The following is an 18,077-nucleotide window of genomic DNA, read 5'->3' as shown; positions in this document are numbered from 1 at the left end:
ACTAACCAACAACAAAAATGTTTCATTTCATACCTGAGCAGAGAAATAGTTATATAATTAACTATGCATTCATGGCAGAGCCGAGAGGATACATCCCCTCTGCACATGAACAGTCCATAGACAGATTCAGAGCAGTTTATGGAAGTCCCCGTGGTGTTGTAGAATTTTCGGTTGCTCATGGATTTTGATGACAAAGAAGAGAGAAGGGTCATGAGATTTAATTTGAAGGTGTTATTGGCTACGGTTCTGTCGTTTGACCAATCGTTATACAGGAAAGTAGGATTATGTTTTGCCATAATTGTTGCAAAAAATAGGAGGGTAATACGAATACAGAAAAGGAAAGTTTTAGAGTAAGCCATGATTATTCTTTTGAAGTTTGTTAATAGCAAGATATGAAGACTAAATTGAATCAAAGTAGAACACAATAAATAACAGAAACTATGCACAAGTCAAATTTCGACTATGCTACCTTACCTGTATATCATCATTGAAAAGAAGATGCGGCGAGCTGTATTTATCCAGAAGATCGAACACATTATGATTGGCAAAATCTTCAATTGAGGAACAACTGAAGTCTACTCATAGATGGCAATTGAGTTCCAAACAACATTCAAAAATGACACCCAATGCATTAACAACTAATTCTCAAAACTTTGAGTTTAGATTCTGATAACAACAAAAAAAATCAAACGTTATACATATATACATACAAGAAGCAAGACAAAACCATTTTACATACTTCGCTGTTGGTACCTCATAATTTGTTCGCAAGATAGTTTTGCGGTTCTATTGGTATTTTCGGAGTGGAATTCTGGAAGGTCTTGTCTTGAACCTGGCATATGTCTCTTGACAACAACCTTTACATTGTCTTTAGGTGCTCATTTGTAAACCATACCAAATCTACCAGACCTGATAATCAAGTTTCGAACGAAATTGTTTATTATTTGGTGCCAAACAGTCCAAATAATGACAATAATCAGCACAAGTTATAACACGGTAGTATATAATCATGTTAGAACTAACACAAAACTATTGATGACACTATAAGAACTGCTTATGGTATTATAACTGATAACACCATCTCACCAACAGTGTCTTCTTCCTCTTCCTCAACCTTCCCCTATTGACATCAACACCAATATTAAAAGTATCAGTAACATATAATTTAAATTATTTATCAATCATTTCTATATATACCTTCCCCTATCCAATCTCAGTTCAGTGAAAAAACCATTTCTAATTATTAGATGACATTCTTAAAAAAACAAAACTTAATTACCCCAAATGAACAACGAAATATTCAATTCAAACCTTAAAAAACCAGCGTTTCAACTTTATCACATTCCTCAAATTAAACTCCTTCGGATATTTTGCAACAGCAACAACAATCGCATGGTCAGTTATTTCGAAAATTACAAAACTTTCCAGCAATGTATTACCTTTCATACTGCATGGTCATGGTGTTACCAATGTCGGCAAACTTACGATCCTCGAATATTAAGAAGTTTTGTTTTTCTGCAATCTTCAACATAGATGCCATGTGTTAATAATAAACCATTTTTCAAAACTATATAATCAAGTCAAAACTATAAATAAAACAAAGTAACCAAAAAACCCCAAATTGAAATGAGCATTATCGCATAGCAAACACACCTCAGTCATCAACCACACCAAGCGAGTAATGGACGAAGTTCTATATGTACAATGGATTGTTCTGCAACAGCTGCTCCAACCATTCATCTCTGACCATTCCAAAAAGAACTATCAAAGTTGAGAAATATTGTATCATAAAGATCGACAAAACCAATATACCACAAAGAACGATAATAATTTCATATCTATAATAATAATAATTTTAGATCAATAATAATTAGTTCAGATCTTGCACTTTCTACAATAGAATGAGTTAATAACGAAACATAAGTTGAAAATGTCATATATAAACCTTTCTGATTTCGGCCACCACCACACTCGTCGGCAGAAACCCGTTTACACCACCACCACCACACTAATCGCCGGTAACCTGTTGTTGCCACCACAGATCTGAATGTTAAAAGCAACTGGTGAAAACATTATTCATATTTTTGTTAGAAAGATGAAAAGTACAACATACCCCCATTTGGCCAATAGCAGCATCAAAACCCTAACCACAAAATCATGATATCAATCACAGTTACAAAAACCCTAACCACAAAATCATCATATAAACCACAAAAACACTAACCACAATATCTAAACAGTAACTTTAAACAGAAATACAAAAAAACCTAATAACCGTGTCGGTTTCGTTTTGGGAAATGAAGAAGATGATGAAGAAAAGGGGAAATGAAGAGGAAGAAAGCAGAAAGTAGAAGATGTCGCACTGAGAGAGAAAGAAGACTTGGAGAGAGAAAGAAGAAGAAAGAGACAAAGAGGGGAAGGTTGAGGGAGAGGAAGAAGACACGACAGATTGAAAGAGAAGGGAGAGAGAAAGAAAAAATGAAAGCAGAGAAAGTGATGAAATGGGAAAAGATTTGGGTTTGTTCAAAAAAGCAGATAAAGTGAAAGCTTGTCACACGTAGCATAGGAAGTAGTAAAGGAAAGGAAAAGGAAGCAAATAAGGCAGCCACGTGGCTCATTAAGAAACCAAAAGGGCAGTTCGGTCTTTTCCAGAGCATTGAACTTTCTTATATTGTAGATAAGAGAGAGAGTTTAGAGGATAGAAAAAGTGGTGGTGGACATTAGGAGTGGGAAACCGAGAGGATAAGTGAGGTTGAAAGAAATTTTTTGGGGAATTGGAAATAGGGAGATAAGGTTATCCCCTCATACCCTATCATAACGCGACACGTGTCCACTATAGGTCACGTGATTGGCTGGCCAGATTACGGCCCACCAAGCCCTTATGATATACCTTTATTCAATTTAACATGCAGACCATTGGATCATTCTATTCTGGATCTACGTCCCAGATCGTAACTCTGTGGACCATTAGATCTAGATCAAACGATCAGATTTCTAGAACCAACCGTAATACCATACGCGCGCCCTCACCTTGTCCAAGCGGACCTTGAGTCATATTGGGCTAGGCCTTTAATTTTTACACCCACTGAGAATTGCTAATGAACATAAAACACACCCTTTGTTCTTTTAATTAAAATTACTAACCTTTTATTTAATAATCTATTTTTAATAATACAATAGTTAAAATTTTTTAATATTACCTAAATGCTTTTTTTTATTTGCTAAAACGTAATAGATATTATTTTTTTTATTAATATATTATTTTATATTTTCCTGGTATGTAAAAATATTTGGTTTCAAATATACACTTTTTTTTCTTTTTTAATAAGTAATCAAAATGATTAGTAATTAAAATTGTATTCAATCTATAAAAACAATTTGATAACTAACTTAATCATTAAATTGGGTTCAACTTAATTTCTAATCATGTTAAAAAAGATTTATATAGCATCTTATTAATTAATTTTTTAAATTATATTTTACTATCACAAGTTGTAAAAAACACTTAACGACACGTGTTTCTTTTTGATAATTAACCTCCATGTATCAAATACTTCTAAATAAGTAATTATCCCACTAATTTAGATTACTATAATTTATTTAATCTAATATCTAAAAATATTAGAAGGATTCGTTTTACTATTAACTTATTAAAATTTTCATAATTCTAAATTACGTTGCTTTGTTATTATTAATTTTTTTTCATAAAGTTTCATTAAGTAACTAATAAAAAAAATCATTTTCTACTATCATAGTTCTAATCTATAAAATTATACTTTTAATTTACAAAGTTCTATATACTGAAAAAACACCAAAATATCTACTTATAATTTATTAATTATTCAACACACAAAATACAAAAAATAGGGATTGTACACAGAATTGTTTTTTTTATAAAACTACGGACTACGATAACTGCGAACTACGTGAACTCACTAAAGCACACTTCAACATACAAAAATAATGGTGTACAATCCCATAAAAAATACCAACAAAAATACGAACTACGTTGACTCTGATCCTCCATTAAGGAGGTACGTAGGCATTCGGGCAACCGAAACGAGTCTCCTTTCCTTAAATTTAAGTAGGTTTGAGATCTTATTCTCTGCCCTACTTTTCACTTTTAACCATAACCTTTTTATAAACCTTACCATGATACTCTTATAAACCTTAAACCTTAGAGACATTTAGAAAACCTTAAGGAAAGGTCAAGGGTGCCTAACACCTTCCCTCGACCCCAATTTCTCAACTTACCTAGAAACTCTTTAATTAGGGTTTCATCCCATATTTTCCCTTAATAAAATATAGGTGGCGACTCTGTATAATTTAGGTTAATATAACTTAATTTTTAAAGTCGGTCGTAACAATAATTATCACATATTCCCGCATTTAACCAATTACGTATTCAAACATCACCCATTCTCAATTATCAACTAATACAAATATCGCTACAACACCAAGTGTACATAATCAATTACCAAACTCATACACATAGCATTACGACATCAATGCACATAATCAATTGTTCACTCGTACACTTATTACAACAACATAATGCACATAATCAATTATCACCATCATGCACTTATCATGACAACATAATGCACATAGTCAACTATCACATAACTCTAATGCGACTCAATGAAACATGTGACACTATGCATGTGGTACCAATGTGAAATTCTAAGTTTCACCGGCCTCCGATTCATATCACTAGAATCTAAGCCACACTTCCGATCCGGACAAGACCAAAGTTCACCAATTGTAAACATATAGTTTACGGCTTCCGATTCACTCTAGAATCCAAGCCCGCTTGTGTTTCAAAGCAAATCCACCCGTGTTTCAAGGCACACTATGATATGAATGTATGTACAATATCATAAATATATGCAATTAAGATCATCTCTACCATCTTAACTTTCCGCATATCACAATAATTCAACTCTATGAATTATCCACCAATTGTACACAACATTCACAACACACACACACACACATCATTCACATATGAGAGGCCAATTAATCAATTACGATTCACACAATCCAATTAACACTAGTAACCATACTATCTCATGTTAATTCTCATTTTTGTCAATTATACATGAACACACACTTTCCATATCAAACAATTAATTATTAGAATTAATGCTATCCAACTACTCATAGAGAATCAATATTAGCACAACATCATGGCATATACATATATTTATTCTCAACATAAACATATTCAAGCCAAAACACAATTACGGACAAATTCCCAAAATACTGTAACTTACCGATAACCGAATAATTTATCCAAGTCCAAGTATATTCCAAATAAATAGTCTTATTAAAATTAATTCAACTATTAATTTAAATAACCAATTAATAATCACACTATATTAATTTAATTCACTTCTATTTCTACTCCATTTCCAATTTCTAGCATTCTATTGCTCAAGACCATTTTTTTATTGAAAAGAATATCGCGCTAGCTTTCTAACGCTTCGAACGGAGGCTCAAACGGAGTTACGGTTCAAAAGATATGAATTGTTAAAGTTTCAACGAAAAAGCAAACACCGACATCATACACTAACAACTCTAAACATGTCAAAATTACGCAAAACAAATAAAAATATGATTCTTAATAACTCTAAACAACTCTGACAACTTATTGTGAACTCTAACAACTCTATTGACAACTCTAACAACTCTATTGACAATTATATTAAATTGTTAAAATTTATTTATAAAGAATATTTAAATAAAACACAATTTCGGTTGATTTGTAAAATATCACAATTTCAACAAAATAACATCACCACGTTAATCTACTAATTAAACTTAGCTACCACGTAAATTTTCATCAAATTCCGGACAACTAATTATACCGCTTAATTATGCTATTCGGTCAAACGGGACTGTTTTACATTTCATTTTATTTTATAACACTCACTGTTTCATAATCTCAATATCATACTATTTATATTATTTTCATCTCATAATGTTTATCTCCATTATATATTACCATAATTGTTTATATGTATCCTAATTAATGGTAACTAATATGAAATTGAATAACAAGTACAAATGTAAAATAGAAACAAAGCAAGTTACAACATAGAAATCATAAAAACGAAAAAGCATCATGGATTAAAAGGGAGTTAAAACAAGTGGGACCCATGACCCTTATTGGCACCGTCCGTCTCCCACGTGACACGGCATCACAAGCTGCTTCAATTCATTTTCATTCCATTTCCAGATTTATCAAACACACAGCAATACTAGTAATAGTTAACATTAGATTTTCTTTAATCAAACAACAACAACATCTCAAATTCACAATATTCATGACAGATTCTAGATTTCCAGCAACAAAACCTAATCATGTTAATCTACCCATTAACCCAATTATACTAACCCATAATAATAAGGATTCCCCCTTACCTTTTCAATGTGCTTCAAACCCTAGTTTTTGCCCCTTGTTGTTCTTCCCTTTTCCTCTTCTCTTAGCCTCCTTTCTTCTCTTCTCTTGCAAATGAACAAAGTTATGATACCTCTACTCTTCCAACCATTACTATATTATTCATATTGGGCTTAACCCATATAATTTCACTTCCTTACTAATTAGGCCCAATTGATAAAATAGAGTAGTTCAAATAAATAATTATGCTCTAACAAATAATATTATTACCCTTAATATTATTTTCCGATTAATCCAATTAAATCGACTTTATCTCAATTAAATAAATTCCAATAATAATATTATTTCTCTACATATTCCACTTTATTAATTCTTCGATTAACCGAATAAATTCCAATTTCACTTAATAATCCGAACACGTTTTTCAATAACACCGACGATCCAATTAATTATCAAACTTCGTCCAAATTAAGTAAATAAATCCTTATTTAATTTAATTAGCCAAATAATAAAATTCGGGCTGTTACATGACAGGCTTTTTATATTTTTGTAATGACGTGATAAACTTAGTTGGAATTTTTTATTTTTTTAATTGTAAGGGGGCGCTACCAACCACTAGGCTATTTGCTTATATTGTCTTAATTCTTGCATTAAGTATATATATATATATATATATATATATATATATATATATATATATATATATATATATATATATATATATATATATATATATATATATATATATATATATATATATATATATATATATATATATATATATATATATATATTTCTGAAAACATGTTTACTAAATATTTATTTAGGTCCTTATGCTTTAATATATGTGTTACTATTATTATTATTAACTAATAATGTTTTATTAACTAATATATTAACTAATTTATTTTTTAATATATTAGTTAATTATTGTTAACGTTATTATTTAATATATTAGTTAATTAAATTGTAAAATAAATTAGTTAATATATTATTTAATTAAATTATAAAAGATATTAATTAAAATATAATAGTTATATTATAGTTATTAGTTAATATTAGTTACATTATTATTAGTTAATATTGTTACAATTAATATTTATTTTACTGTTAAAGTTAATTAAATTATAAAATATAAACTAAATTAAACTAAACTAAATTAAATTAAAGTTAATTAAATTATAAAATATAAAATAAATTAAACTAAACTAAATTAAATTAAATTAAACTAAATTAATATAAAATAAATTATTATAAACTAAATTAATTTAGTTTTAATTTAAATTAGTTTAATTTGGTTTTAATTTAGTTTTAATTTGGTTTATTTTTAATTACATAAACTAATTTAAAAAAATACTGAATCAAATTAATTTAGTCATGTTTTATAGGCTATGTTTTATAAACTAATTTAAAAAAAAAATACTAAACAAAATTAATTTATTCATGTTTTATAGGCTATGTTTTAAAAAATACTGTTAGTCATGTTTTATAGGCTATGTTTTTAAAAAATAATGTAGCTTTTAAACTAATGTAATAAACTAATTTAATAAATTAATTTAAACTAATTTATTAACGTTATTTTTAAATAGTAATTTAAATATTTAAAGTTATTTAAATATTAACGTTTTTAAATATCAATAGTATTTAATATTTTTTAAATATTTATATTACAATAGTTTAAATATTAACGTTAAATATGCAATTCATGTAATAAATATTTAGTAAACATGTTTTCAGAAATTATTATAATATATATACTTAATGCAAGAATTAAGACAACAGAAGCAAATAGCCTAGTGATCGGTGGTGCTCCCTTGCAATTATTAGGTCCTATGTTCAATACTCATGGGAGATAAAAAATTTAGCTGGGCGAATCCAAACTTTTTTTTTTACAGGGGGATTTTCAAACCTCGCCCATATGGCAGTGGGCAAAATAGCTATTATCCCTAAAATATGTGCAAGTAAGGTAAATATGTAGTGTGTTTCAGTGATATCAATGTACAAGTGAGATATAACCTGGCTTTAGAGACATTACCCATGCAGATAGGGGATCGAGAGGTGAAGCAGTTACGCGGTAAAGAGATTTTCTTGGTAAAGGTAGTGTGGAGAAGACCAGTTGGTGAGAGCATGACGTGGGAGCATGAGGATCATATAAGAGAGTCGTACCCCGACTCTGTTTTCATCAGGTAATTTTTTAGGACGAAAATTTCTTAGGTGGGGGAGAGTTGTAACACCCTATTTTCTAGAAATTAGTTTACTTGATTTAATTATATGTTTGTGATACTGATTGATGTTTGCATATGGTAAATGATGTTGTTGTATGATGAATTGATGAAGATTTTGATCATGTTGTATGATGAATTGATGAAGATATTGATCATGTTGTATGATGTTATTGTGATGATTTCTTAATGATGTTGTATGTCCAAATATATACATGTTATGTTGATGATGATTATGTTATTGAGGACACACTTAACTAGCCGAGGTCGAACTTATGTATGTTGTTGTTATTGCATGATGAGAGTCCATGCATCCATGATGTTAGAACTCCGTTTCTGTTTATGATGTGGCATCGTTTCCTAAGATGATGGTTCGAGTGCGAGTAGCTAAAGTTCCTTGTCTGGGGAATTTAGTGAAGCGTTACCTATGGTGATAGTAGAGATTTTTGGTGTGCTCTGGTTCTAAGAGGGAATCGATCCTATGGTGGGGATCATAGAGGGAAATGAACCAGGTGTTCATAATTGGTACCGTATTGTCATACCCCAAATTAGCTCGCCCTATTTCTAACAGTCAAATTATTTTTAACTTTAGTCTTATAAGATTTTTGTTTCAATGTTACTAACATGAACGGTGATTTATTGTGCTTATTTAAAAATATATAATAATTTACTTTAAATTATTTATATTTTTAAATAACAAATATCCGTTCACCCTTTATATGTTTGCAAGTGCATTTACATTTCAAATAAATAGGATAGCAGAATGGGTAAGGAGTAATTACTTGCAAGGTTATGGATTCGAATCTCACTGTTGACATTTTTTTTGCTTTAGTTGTTACTAACTTTATTTTTTTCATTTTTAATCACAAAATATCATTTTTTATTATTTTATTTTTAATTTTCTTTTTCCTATTTAATGCATTTTTAAATAATATATTTAATTTATTTTATGTCTTTTTCATCAAAAAGTGTCCAAAAAGTCATTAAAAAATCAATTTTTTTCCACTTGCTTTCTATTGGTCGTCCTGCGTCACTCTGAACTCTGATTGGTAAGCTTCTTAACCAAGAAATAATCAGATATCATTTGATTTAGATCATATAATTATTTGATTAACATTTAATTTTATTTCCTATTTTGTTGACCTAATTACACCTGTAAATAGCCCTCAAGTTTACACTTGGGAGGACACCAACAATTTTCTAAACTTCTTCTATTAACAATTTTTCAATCTCTCTCTTACAAAATCTTCTTCATAGTTTTGGTTTATTTTAGGTTTTTGTCTTGAACGGAAATCCTATCAACGATTTCCTACGAATTCACACACTATGATTCTTAAACTCTTTTTTAGACTATTTTTCAAAACCTTTTTCAAACTTTTTGGGGGCCAATAATTTCAGATGAGGTCCCCCTTTTTTAAATAATGTTTATTTGGCCAATGATGATATATGAGTTCTTCCATTTTCCCTCGTATTTTATTGTTGCTACACTTTAGTTCAAGGGAGGTAAAGGGTGCCTAACACATTCCCTTTGCCTAATTTACCTACTTACCCAAATCTCTTATTCTTTAAGGGTTTCCCACTTGCCCTTAAAACAAGTAGTGGGTGGCGACTCGTTTAAACATAAATTTTTAAGGCAGGCTGCTGTACACATGCATTGATTCTGTTGTTGCATAACATTCTATGTGTTTTGCATTAGTTGGATTGGTGATATATGATATGGTGATTAACAATGATTACTATGTGATTATGTGTGAACTATTTATGATGAATGAAGGTGTGAGTGTATGTTATATTGATGATGTTGATTTGTAGGCTATATTTGTTGAAGTTTACTTTTCTCCTGTGTTGTTTATGATTGATCATTATTACTTGCCCCTTCTATTCGAGTGTTTTCTCTACGTGGGTAATGTGCAGATACTCAGGAGTCGGCTCTAAGGAAATAAGTGGAAGCTAGTTATCGAAGCTTGTTTCAATTTAACATTTTAAGTAGTAGGGATTCTTCTCTAATTCATGTAACACTAGGTTGGGGTTGACACTTGTCTGTTTTATTTCTTTTGTTGAGAAAATTACAGTATTTGCTATTAATTTCATGGTGATACTCTAAGATGTTGAATTTAGTATTGACCACACTTATTTTTTGTTGATGTTATGAATGTTAGAGTTTAAGACTCAAACTTAGTTGTAGAAGTATGCATTGAATTTTTATGATGAATCCACCGGGTCAAGTTTTTTATAAGTACTTGACCCAAATGAGATGTGTTGGATGCCATGTGACAGTACAATTCAAACATATTGGATGTTGTATAGCATCTCAAGTATAAAATGTATAGTTTAATTGTTCACTATGGTAACCCGTGTTACAGAGCACGGTAATTGTGATGTTTTATGAATTGTGACACCCTTGTGGCTGTGTTTACATGATTAAATTAATCGTTAATTTCATGGAGTTTAAAAGGGTGTTACAACCTGCTCATTATGAAGTCTAGCCCTCTTGCGGCAAGCAAACGCGTGTTGGATTTCACAGTTGAGTCTATTTTGTCGTCGTTGTTTACAACCATTTTCTTAAAAAAATGAAAAGATCCAATTCAGAGATGCATCTCCGGAAAAGCTCGTGTTTGCATCAATGGCAGAAACAAATACCACTCTTGCCATAACGTCCCAAAATTCAACCAAATCACAGTGCATGTTTGTAACAACTACTTATTTCTAATTCTGAAACTACCTAATACATTGAAAATAAATTATATTACAAATACATTAATCAAAATTCAAAAGAGTGAAATGAGAAACTTACTCAAAAAAGTGTTGACGAGGATGAAAATGTTCAATGTAGTATGTGGATTAAGTTGAGTTTGAGAAGATTGAAGTAGATGTACTTATGTTGCTAGAAAAATTGACTAGAACAATGTTGCTCACGAGCTCCAATGGGAGATGAAAAAGTTTCAGAAAATGAAGAAAGAGGAGAGGGAGGGTCTGACGCGTGGTATATGTTAATTGAACTTGTTCGAAGATGCATCTTCGAAAACTTTCCTTTAATTTGAAAACAAACGTTAATTTGGAGATACATTTACGGACAAACCCTAAAACACATATGTAAATGCATTTTCGAATTAAATTCCGGCAAACTTTAGAGAGCTCAACAATGGTGTGTCACATATAAATCTTCAAAAACTAAAGACATTTTTGACTTTTCGTCATGGGTCTGAAAAAAATATAAGGGTGGAAAAGAAATGGCCTATTTGATTTATGTTTTGGACTATCACCCATGGACCTTAGCTTAGCCCACATAAGTAACCCAAACCCGAAACCAACAAAATTCGGTAGACACCACCACCCGCCTCCTCACCACCAATCCCTCCCAACACAATTCACCTCCTTCTCTCACACTCTCACAATCCTTTTTGGGTTTTTTCTTCCAAAACCCTAGCAAAATCCCACCCCATTCGCAATGAAACGTGCTTGGCGATTCACTTCAGAAGCCGCACAAGCTTCCAGATTCAACGAACCACGCCCCCGATCAAATCCCAAATCCATTCCCTTTCTCCACACCGCCAAATTCACCCAACGACGGACGCCTACCCTGCAACACCCCAGCATAGTACTCGACCTCGTTTCATTGTTCAAAGTCTCTATTCCACCTTACGAAAAGCATCTCGTCGATGAAGTCGCGGTTTTGAAGAATAAATTGCTTCGTGAAGCTTCTGATTCCGTTAGGGTTGCGAGCATTTTGGAAGATAATTCTGAATCTCTGATTCGCTCTCATCCGGTTTTTCTTGAGCTTTTGAATCAATTGAATTCAAACCCTTCTCTTTTACTAGAGGTATTGTTCATATTTATAGATTCTAAATTTCAAAGCAATGTTGTTAATCACAATCATTGATCATGGAAATTAGTAGTTTTATACATTGCATTACTTAGCTTATGTTTGGTTCTATGGTGAAAAGAATTGATTTTGAGTGAACTGATTTCGTAAAAGTGATTCCGATTAAAAGTGGGTTAATGTAAAGTGATTTGTGATTGAATAACTTTATGCAAAATTGAGATGAAACGGTAAATTTCAATGTAAAAATCACGTGTAAACTTGGAATGTACAAAATTTAGCTTCAAGGAGAATCAATTCTGGAGGCAAAATCAATCCTACTTTAGAAGAATCAAACACCTCAAAATCATTTCAAAATCAATTCTGCACCTCTAGAAAAATGCTTTTGGCTCTTTTAAAAGTTAAACCAAACATACGCTTATTTGACATTATATGTTTAAATTTCAGTAAGCTGTTTGACAATACTGTCTCAAAATCAAATAGCACTTACTTACACCCTTTGTGTTTGTTGTATTTTTCAAATGATCGACATTCAGGTGTTTAATTGGAGAAGGAAGAGGCATGTTTCTGAATTTGATGCTTGTAGGAATTCCATGAATGCACATGAATATTCCAAGGGTATTAAAGCGGCGGGAAGATCTAAGAATATTGATCTTGCTGTTGAGCTTTTTAGGGAGGCGGAAAAGAAAGGTGTGAAGATAACCAGCACTTACAATGCACTCATGGGTGCTTTTATGTTCAATGGTCTTGCGGGTAAATGCCACGCTTTGTTTCTTGACATGAAAAATGATCCAGTTTGCTCTCCTACCGTTGTTACATACAATATTGTTATATCTGTTTTTGGTCGCTTGATGCTAATTGATCACATGGAAGCAACATTCAAGGAGATGAGTGAGTTACGCCTCTCACCTAATATATCGACTTATAATTATTTACTTGGTGGATATATCTCCACCTGGATGTGGGATGATATGGAAAAAGTTTATCAAGTGCTAAAGTCTGGCCCTGTTGCGCCTAATATAAAAACCTACCTCTTAATGATTCGTGGATATGCACACCTTGGTAATATGGAGAAGATGGAAGAGATATATTCATTGGTAAGGGATCATGTAAATAAAAATGAAATGGCGATTCTTAGGGTTATGATATGTGCCTATTGTAAAAGTTCTGATGCAGATAAAATGAAGAAAGTAGAGGCATTGTTAAAGTTGATCCCTGAAAAAGAATACAGACCTTGGTTAAATGTGTTGTTGATTAAGCTTTATGCCCAGGAAAACTTGTTAGAGGAAATGGAGACTGCAATAAATGAGGCGTTTGAGCACCAAACCGCTGTTACAACTTCAGGCATTATCAAGTGCATAGTTACAGCTTATTTTCGGTGCAACGCGGTAGAAAATCTTGAGAATTTTATAAGACGTTCTGTATATGCGGGGTGGAGAATCTGCCACTCCTTATATCATTGTAAGCTGGTCATGTATGGCTCACAGAAGAACCTTAGAAAAATACAAAATGTCCTTGAGGAGATGGATGATATCAACATGAATCGCAACAAGAGAACACTTTGGATAATGTACAAAGCTTACTGGAATTCTGGTCAGAAATCCATGGTTTTGAAAATATTGGGACAAATGTTCAAGCATGGTTATACAATTCCCAATGACGCATTTCCGTCATGATTTATATTCCTGAGGTCCATCACATTTCATTACTGTAGCTATAAGCACACTCACTAGATAAAAGTGAAGAAGTTCATTACAATTGGCAGGCAAAGGGACACGCAGCTCGTTGAGAATTGATTTGATGATTGGATTGCATTCAAGGAAATTCTTTAATTATGGTTGTACATGGCGTTTCTATTAGTTTTTTTTTTTTGAAAATGAACTTCTTCAGCGGGTTTACCATTGCAAATAATCTGCAGGTATTCATTTTTTCTCTATGTTTTAGTGGATTTATTCATATTGTTGACCTATTTTGTCTCCCTTGGCATTATAATATTCTTGGGTGCATATTGTTTGCATTTGTTTTTGAGCTTATTGTTGGCAGGTTCTTTATGCCTTCAATTTTAAATATCCCGATTATGGCTTCGACTTTAGTGGTGTCTCTTTAATTGGTTATGCACAGAAGCACTGTTTTTAAATTTCCCAATTGTGAAAGTGGCTAAAGTGATGCCTCTTGCACCGGTTATGCACGGAAGCTCCATTAATTGCCATTGCAGTAGAATTAACTTTATTAATTTGTTAAAATCCAATCAGTTTATTTGGATTATAAATCAATGAATCACTAGATCAAATCAAATCATCCTCACTGCCAGCCTGATTTATATGTTCCTATACTAATTACTATAACTTGCTCAAAGTCTATGTTGTCAATAGTGCTGCTATAGCATGGTGGAGCAGCCCTCTCACTGCCACGCCATTTGTCTGCTACCCGCCTAACAAAGTTGCAATTATAGAGGTTGATTAAAGTTTTTATGACGACCCTTATAAGGGTTCTGGGGGAAAATTCCCCAAATGTACTTAGTTTTTAACTTTTTTGTTTGTTTGTTGATCTATATTGGCATTTTTGCACCTCATTAAGTGACCTATTTTAATCCACTTTTGCACTTCTGCGTTTTTTTTTCCGTTTCTTCTTCCTTTGTATTCTGACTGCTTCCTTTGCCTCTGATTGTGTGTTATTTCTCCGCATCTTCTTCCTGCATTTCCTCTTGTCTGACATCAGGATCTTGGTCTGTTTCTCTACCAAGGTTTGTATTTGTTCTCTTGCTCTGTTTCTCTGTTGTGTTCTTCTCTTATTTTTTCGGTACTTCTGTAACTTCTGTTCTGTTCTACTCTTTGTTTGGTACTTCTGTAACTTCTATTCTGTTCTACCCTTTAGTTCGGTACTTCTCTATCTTCTGTTCTGCATTTCCTCTGTTCTGTGCTTCTCTTCATCTTCAGTTGCTCTGTTTAGATTTATTTTTATGTATTCATTGCTCTGTTATATGTTTATTCTTTTTTAAAGTTTGTTCTTCTATGCTTAGGTTTTATTTGTGTTCTGCTTGCTTACATTTAGAACTTGATTTTGATGGTATGTCTTTTAATTACACTCAGAAGTATTTTGATGGGAAATGACCAACTTGATTATAATTATTAAGTATGATTAGCCCTTTAGTTTATTTTTCTAATTTTGAGTATTTATGTGTTGGAATTTTTGTCTGCTTTTTACATTACATTATTTTTAGTCTTCACAATAGCAGTCATCCTGCTATCTTCCATAGCGCTAGCTATAGCGTTTTAGGGGTTTGGCGCTACTTATGGTTATATGAGATTTACAACATAGGTCAAAATTGATTCATTTTCTTAAATTTTGTTGTACTCTGGGGGTTTTGTCCAATTCAATCTTATTTCCTTATTTGTAGATTTTATTCTGTGCAATACCAAACCTACAAGCAAGGGAAAAGTTTATGTTATGAACGCATCTAGATTCTAGAGGGCTATTCTAGCACCTAACTTGGTTGTTTAAAACTATTGATTTTGATGCCTCTAATTGTTTTCTTACAGTGGTGTAGTTGACTGTTTCTGAGGCGACCGGTTCCAAGATCTTTTACTCTCGGAGTGGTCTTCTAGGTGTTTTCTTTGCCAATTGAAATTGTATTAAAGAAGAGGTTTAAGGAAGGTTGACGGTGAAAGTAATCAGGGACAGTTATGGGTCCCTCTAGACTGAAAGCCATAACCAGGGAAGAAATGAAAATCAATTCAAGTTAGCGAAGGATTTTTCAGGGTATACATAATCCATGCTCTCAACTTGCTGCTAGTTACCAACAGAAGCAGTCCTTGTATGGAGGAATCTACAACAATTTTGAGGACTAAATTTAATCAAATGAATTCAGTACTCACTTAATACCTTCAAGGTTGAATGAGCCAGTGCAGAACATGGCCTCTTTTGTGATGGAAGCAAGTAGTTCACGAAGGTAATGGTGGAAGACACAGTAATGAAGAAACTCTTGCTCAGTCTCAAATTCTGCAAATATGTTTTCTTTACATTGTTTCTGAATTGTGAGTTCAATTTCACAGGTACAAAATTTATGATCAATTCTGAATCATTAGATTAAGAAACACAAATTTTCTAATCAATATACTGAGTAAAACTGAGTGCGCTTTCTTGATGTTTATCAGCCATATTTAGTTTCTTGTTATCTCGGTTGAAGTGTAACTTGTTTTTTATCCACCATCAGGTGAAAGATACTTGAAACCCTGGACAATTCCACAGCCCAGAAGTCAGTAAAAGAGAGTGAATAAGCCTGTGGTGTACATTATTTGAACAAGAATCCTTTGGCTTAAGAACGTCTACGATTATATCAATATGACAAGGCAATGTAGTTGAACCTGCTGCTCATTATGCTGCAGAATACACCTCTGTTATTGTTATATCACTGCACAATGACAATTGAAGAGAAAAACATAATATAGATACTCTTCATTAGGAATATTTACAGATAGATATACTACATTTTTTTTGCAAGTATTTATGAATTAGTAACATATATGTATTTGACATTTAAACATCTTTACAATTAAGTATTGTTGATCCTTTAAAATAATTTCAAAATTTTTATTTTTATTTAAAGACCAACAATGCTTTTAAAAAAAAACAGTCTTTTAATCCCCATCTTTTTAAAGGTTTTTTAAGGCTTTTAATAAAAAAGTGCTCTTAAAACTCAAATATGTCGCAGTGAATAATCAATTTGCAGTTAAATAGCAAACATGGATATATTTATTTTTTGTTTATGTATTTTGGAAAATATAATTTTTTAATTTGATACCAACACCCAAGGGCTACATAAAATTTGGAGATTTTTAAAATTTATAATTAATAAAAAAAAAAAAAGATCAATACGAATTGTAAAAATGAATTTAGTAAGTTGTGCATTTAATTTTTAAAATTTTATTTTTTCACTATAGTTTCATATTGTTGTTATATTCTTAGCAAGATCCCTAAAAACTATAAAATATATAATACAATAAATCTTTGAATCAAAGATTCTATTAAAAAGATTGGTTGGTAAAAGATATAATTAATCAATTTCACAATAAAAAAAGATCGGCAATTAATTAATGATATATTTATATTGATTCAGTTTCATAAATGAAAAGATTGAATTCATTAAATTCACCAAAAAAAAAAAAAAATCCAAATCTTTAATTTAATAACATGTGAGATTATGTCCTCTTTCCATTATATATTCATCTCTTATTAGAATCTAACAAATTGTCTTTTTGTAGAGTTTTACAACATAACGTCATAAACCACTCTTGAGGTAAAAACACCATCACTTTGTTTTTCTTTGCTCTGCACTTTGAGGAGGAATAGCTAGAAAAGAATGGATCCTTGCATCCACCCTTCACTACAACATGATGCTCCAACTGATTACCAGCAAGGTCGTGTAATTAGACGAGTAGGGAATGCAAGAGTCTATCGACGCATGCTTAATTCTACTAGAGGTCTCGATCACATTAATGCTCCAAGAAAGAAGATCATGTCATATTCATATGAAACATCAAAGATACCTGAAGAGTTACCGGTGGGTCGACGAGGTGTTAAACAAATAGGTAACGCAAGAGCCTATCGACGAATGCTTAATTCTCCTACAGTT

General features: G+C 31.7%; 2 protein-coding genes across 4 annotated transcripts; one reads left to right on the top strand and one right to left on the bottom strand.

The window, feature by feature from the left end:
• Nucleotides 1-1,541: 1,541 nt before the first annotated feature.
• On the bottom strand, nt 1,542-3,055 carry LOC131597086 (uncharacterized). Its single transcript, XM_058869801.1, has 4 exons — nt 3,031-3,055; nt 2,268-2,547; nt 1,946-2,043; nt 1,542-1,742 (listed from the first exon to the last, which is right to left on the bottom strand). The coding sequence occupies exons 1-4, from the start codon at nt 3,053-3,055 to the stop codon at nt 1,576-1,578; spliced, it is 570 nt and encodes a 189-aa protein (XP_058725784.1). The 3' UTR covers nt 1,542-1,575.
• Nucleotides 3,056-11,960: 8,905 nt separating this feature from the next.
• Nucleotides 11,961-17,029, top strand: LOC131594720 (pentatricopeptide repeat-containing protein At2g30780-like). Of its 3 annotated transcripts, none has more exons than XM_058866922.1 (4): nt 11,961-12,445; nt 12,982-14,363; nt 15,985-16,394; nt 16,659-17,029. In XM_058866922.1, the coding sequence occupies exons 1-2, from the start codon at nt 12,074-12,076 to the stop codon at nt 14,119-14,121; spliced, it is 1,512 nt and encodes a 503-aa protein (XP_058722905.1). In that variant the 5' UTR covers nt 11,961-12,073; the 3' UTR covers nt 14,122-14,363; nt 15,985-16,394; nt 16,659-17,029. The 3 variants fall into 3 exon arrangements, with proteins under 3 accessions (XP_058722905.1, XP_058722903.1, XP_058722902.1); XM_058866920.1 differs by having other exon boundaries at nt 15,985-16,479; XM_058866919.1 differs by having other exon boundaries at nt 15,985-16,497.
• Nucleotides 17,030-18,077: the final 1,048 nt, after the last annotated feature.

The sequence above is a fragment of the Vicia villosa genome, linkage group LG4 (assembly GCF_029867415.1).
Source record: "Vicia villosa cultivar HV-30 ecotype Madison, WI linkage group LG4, Vvil1.0, whole genome shotgun sequence".
Lineage (NCBI taxonomy): Eukaryota > Viridiplantae > Streptophyta > Magnoliopsida > Fabales > Fabaceae > Vicia > Vicia villosa.
Note: the sequence above shows the minus strand (reverse complement) of the source record. Positions and strands in the feature narration are given on the sequence as shown.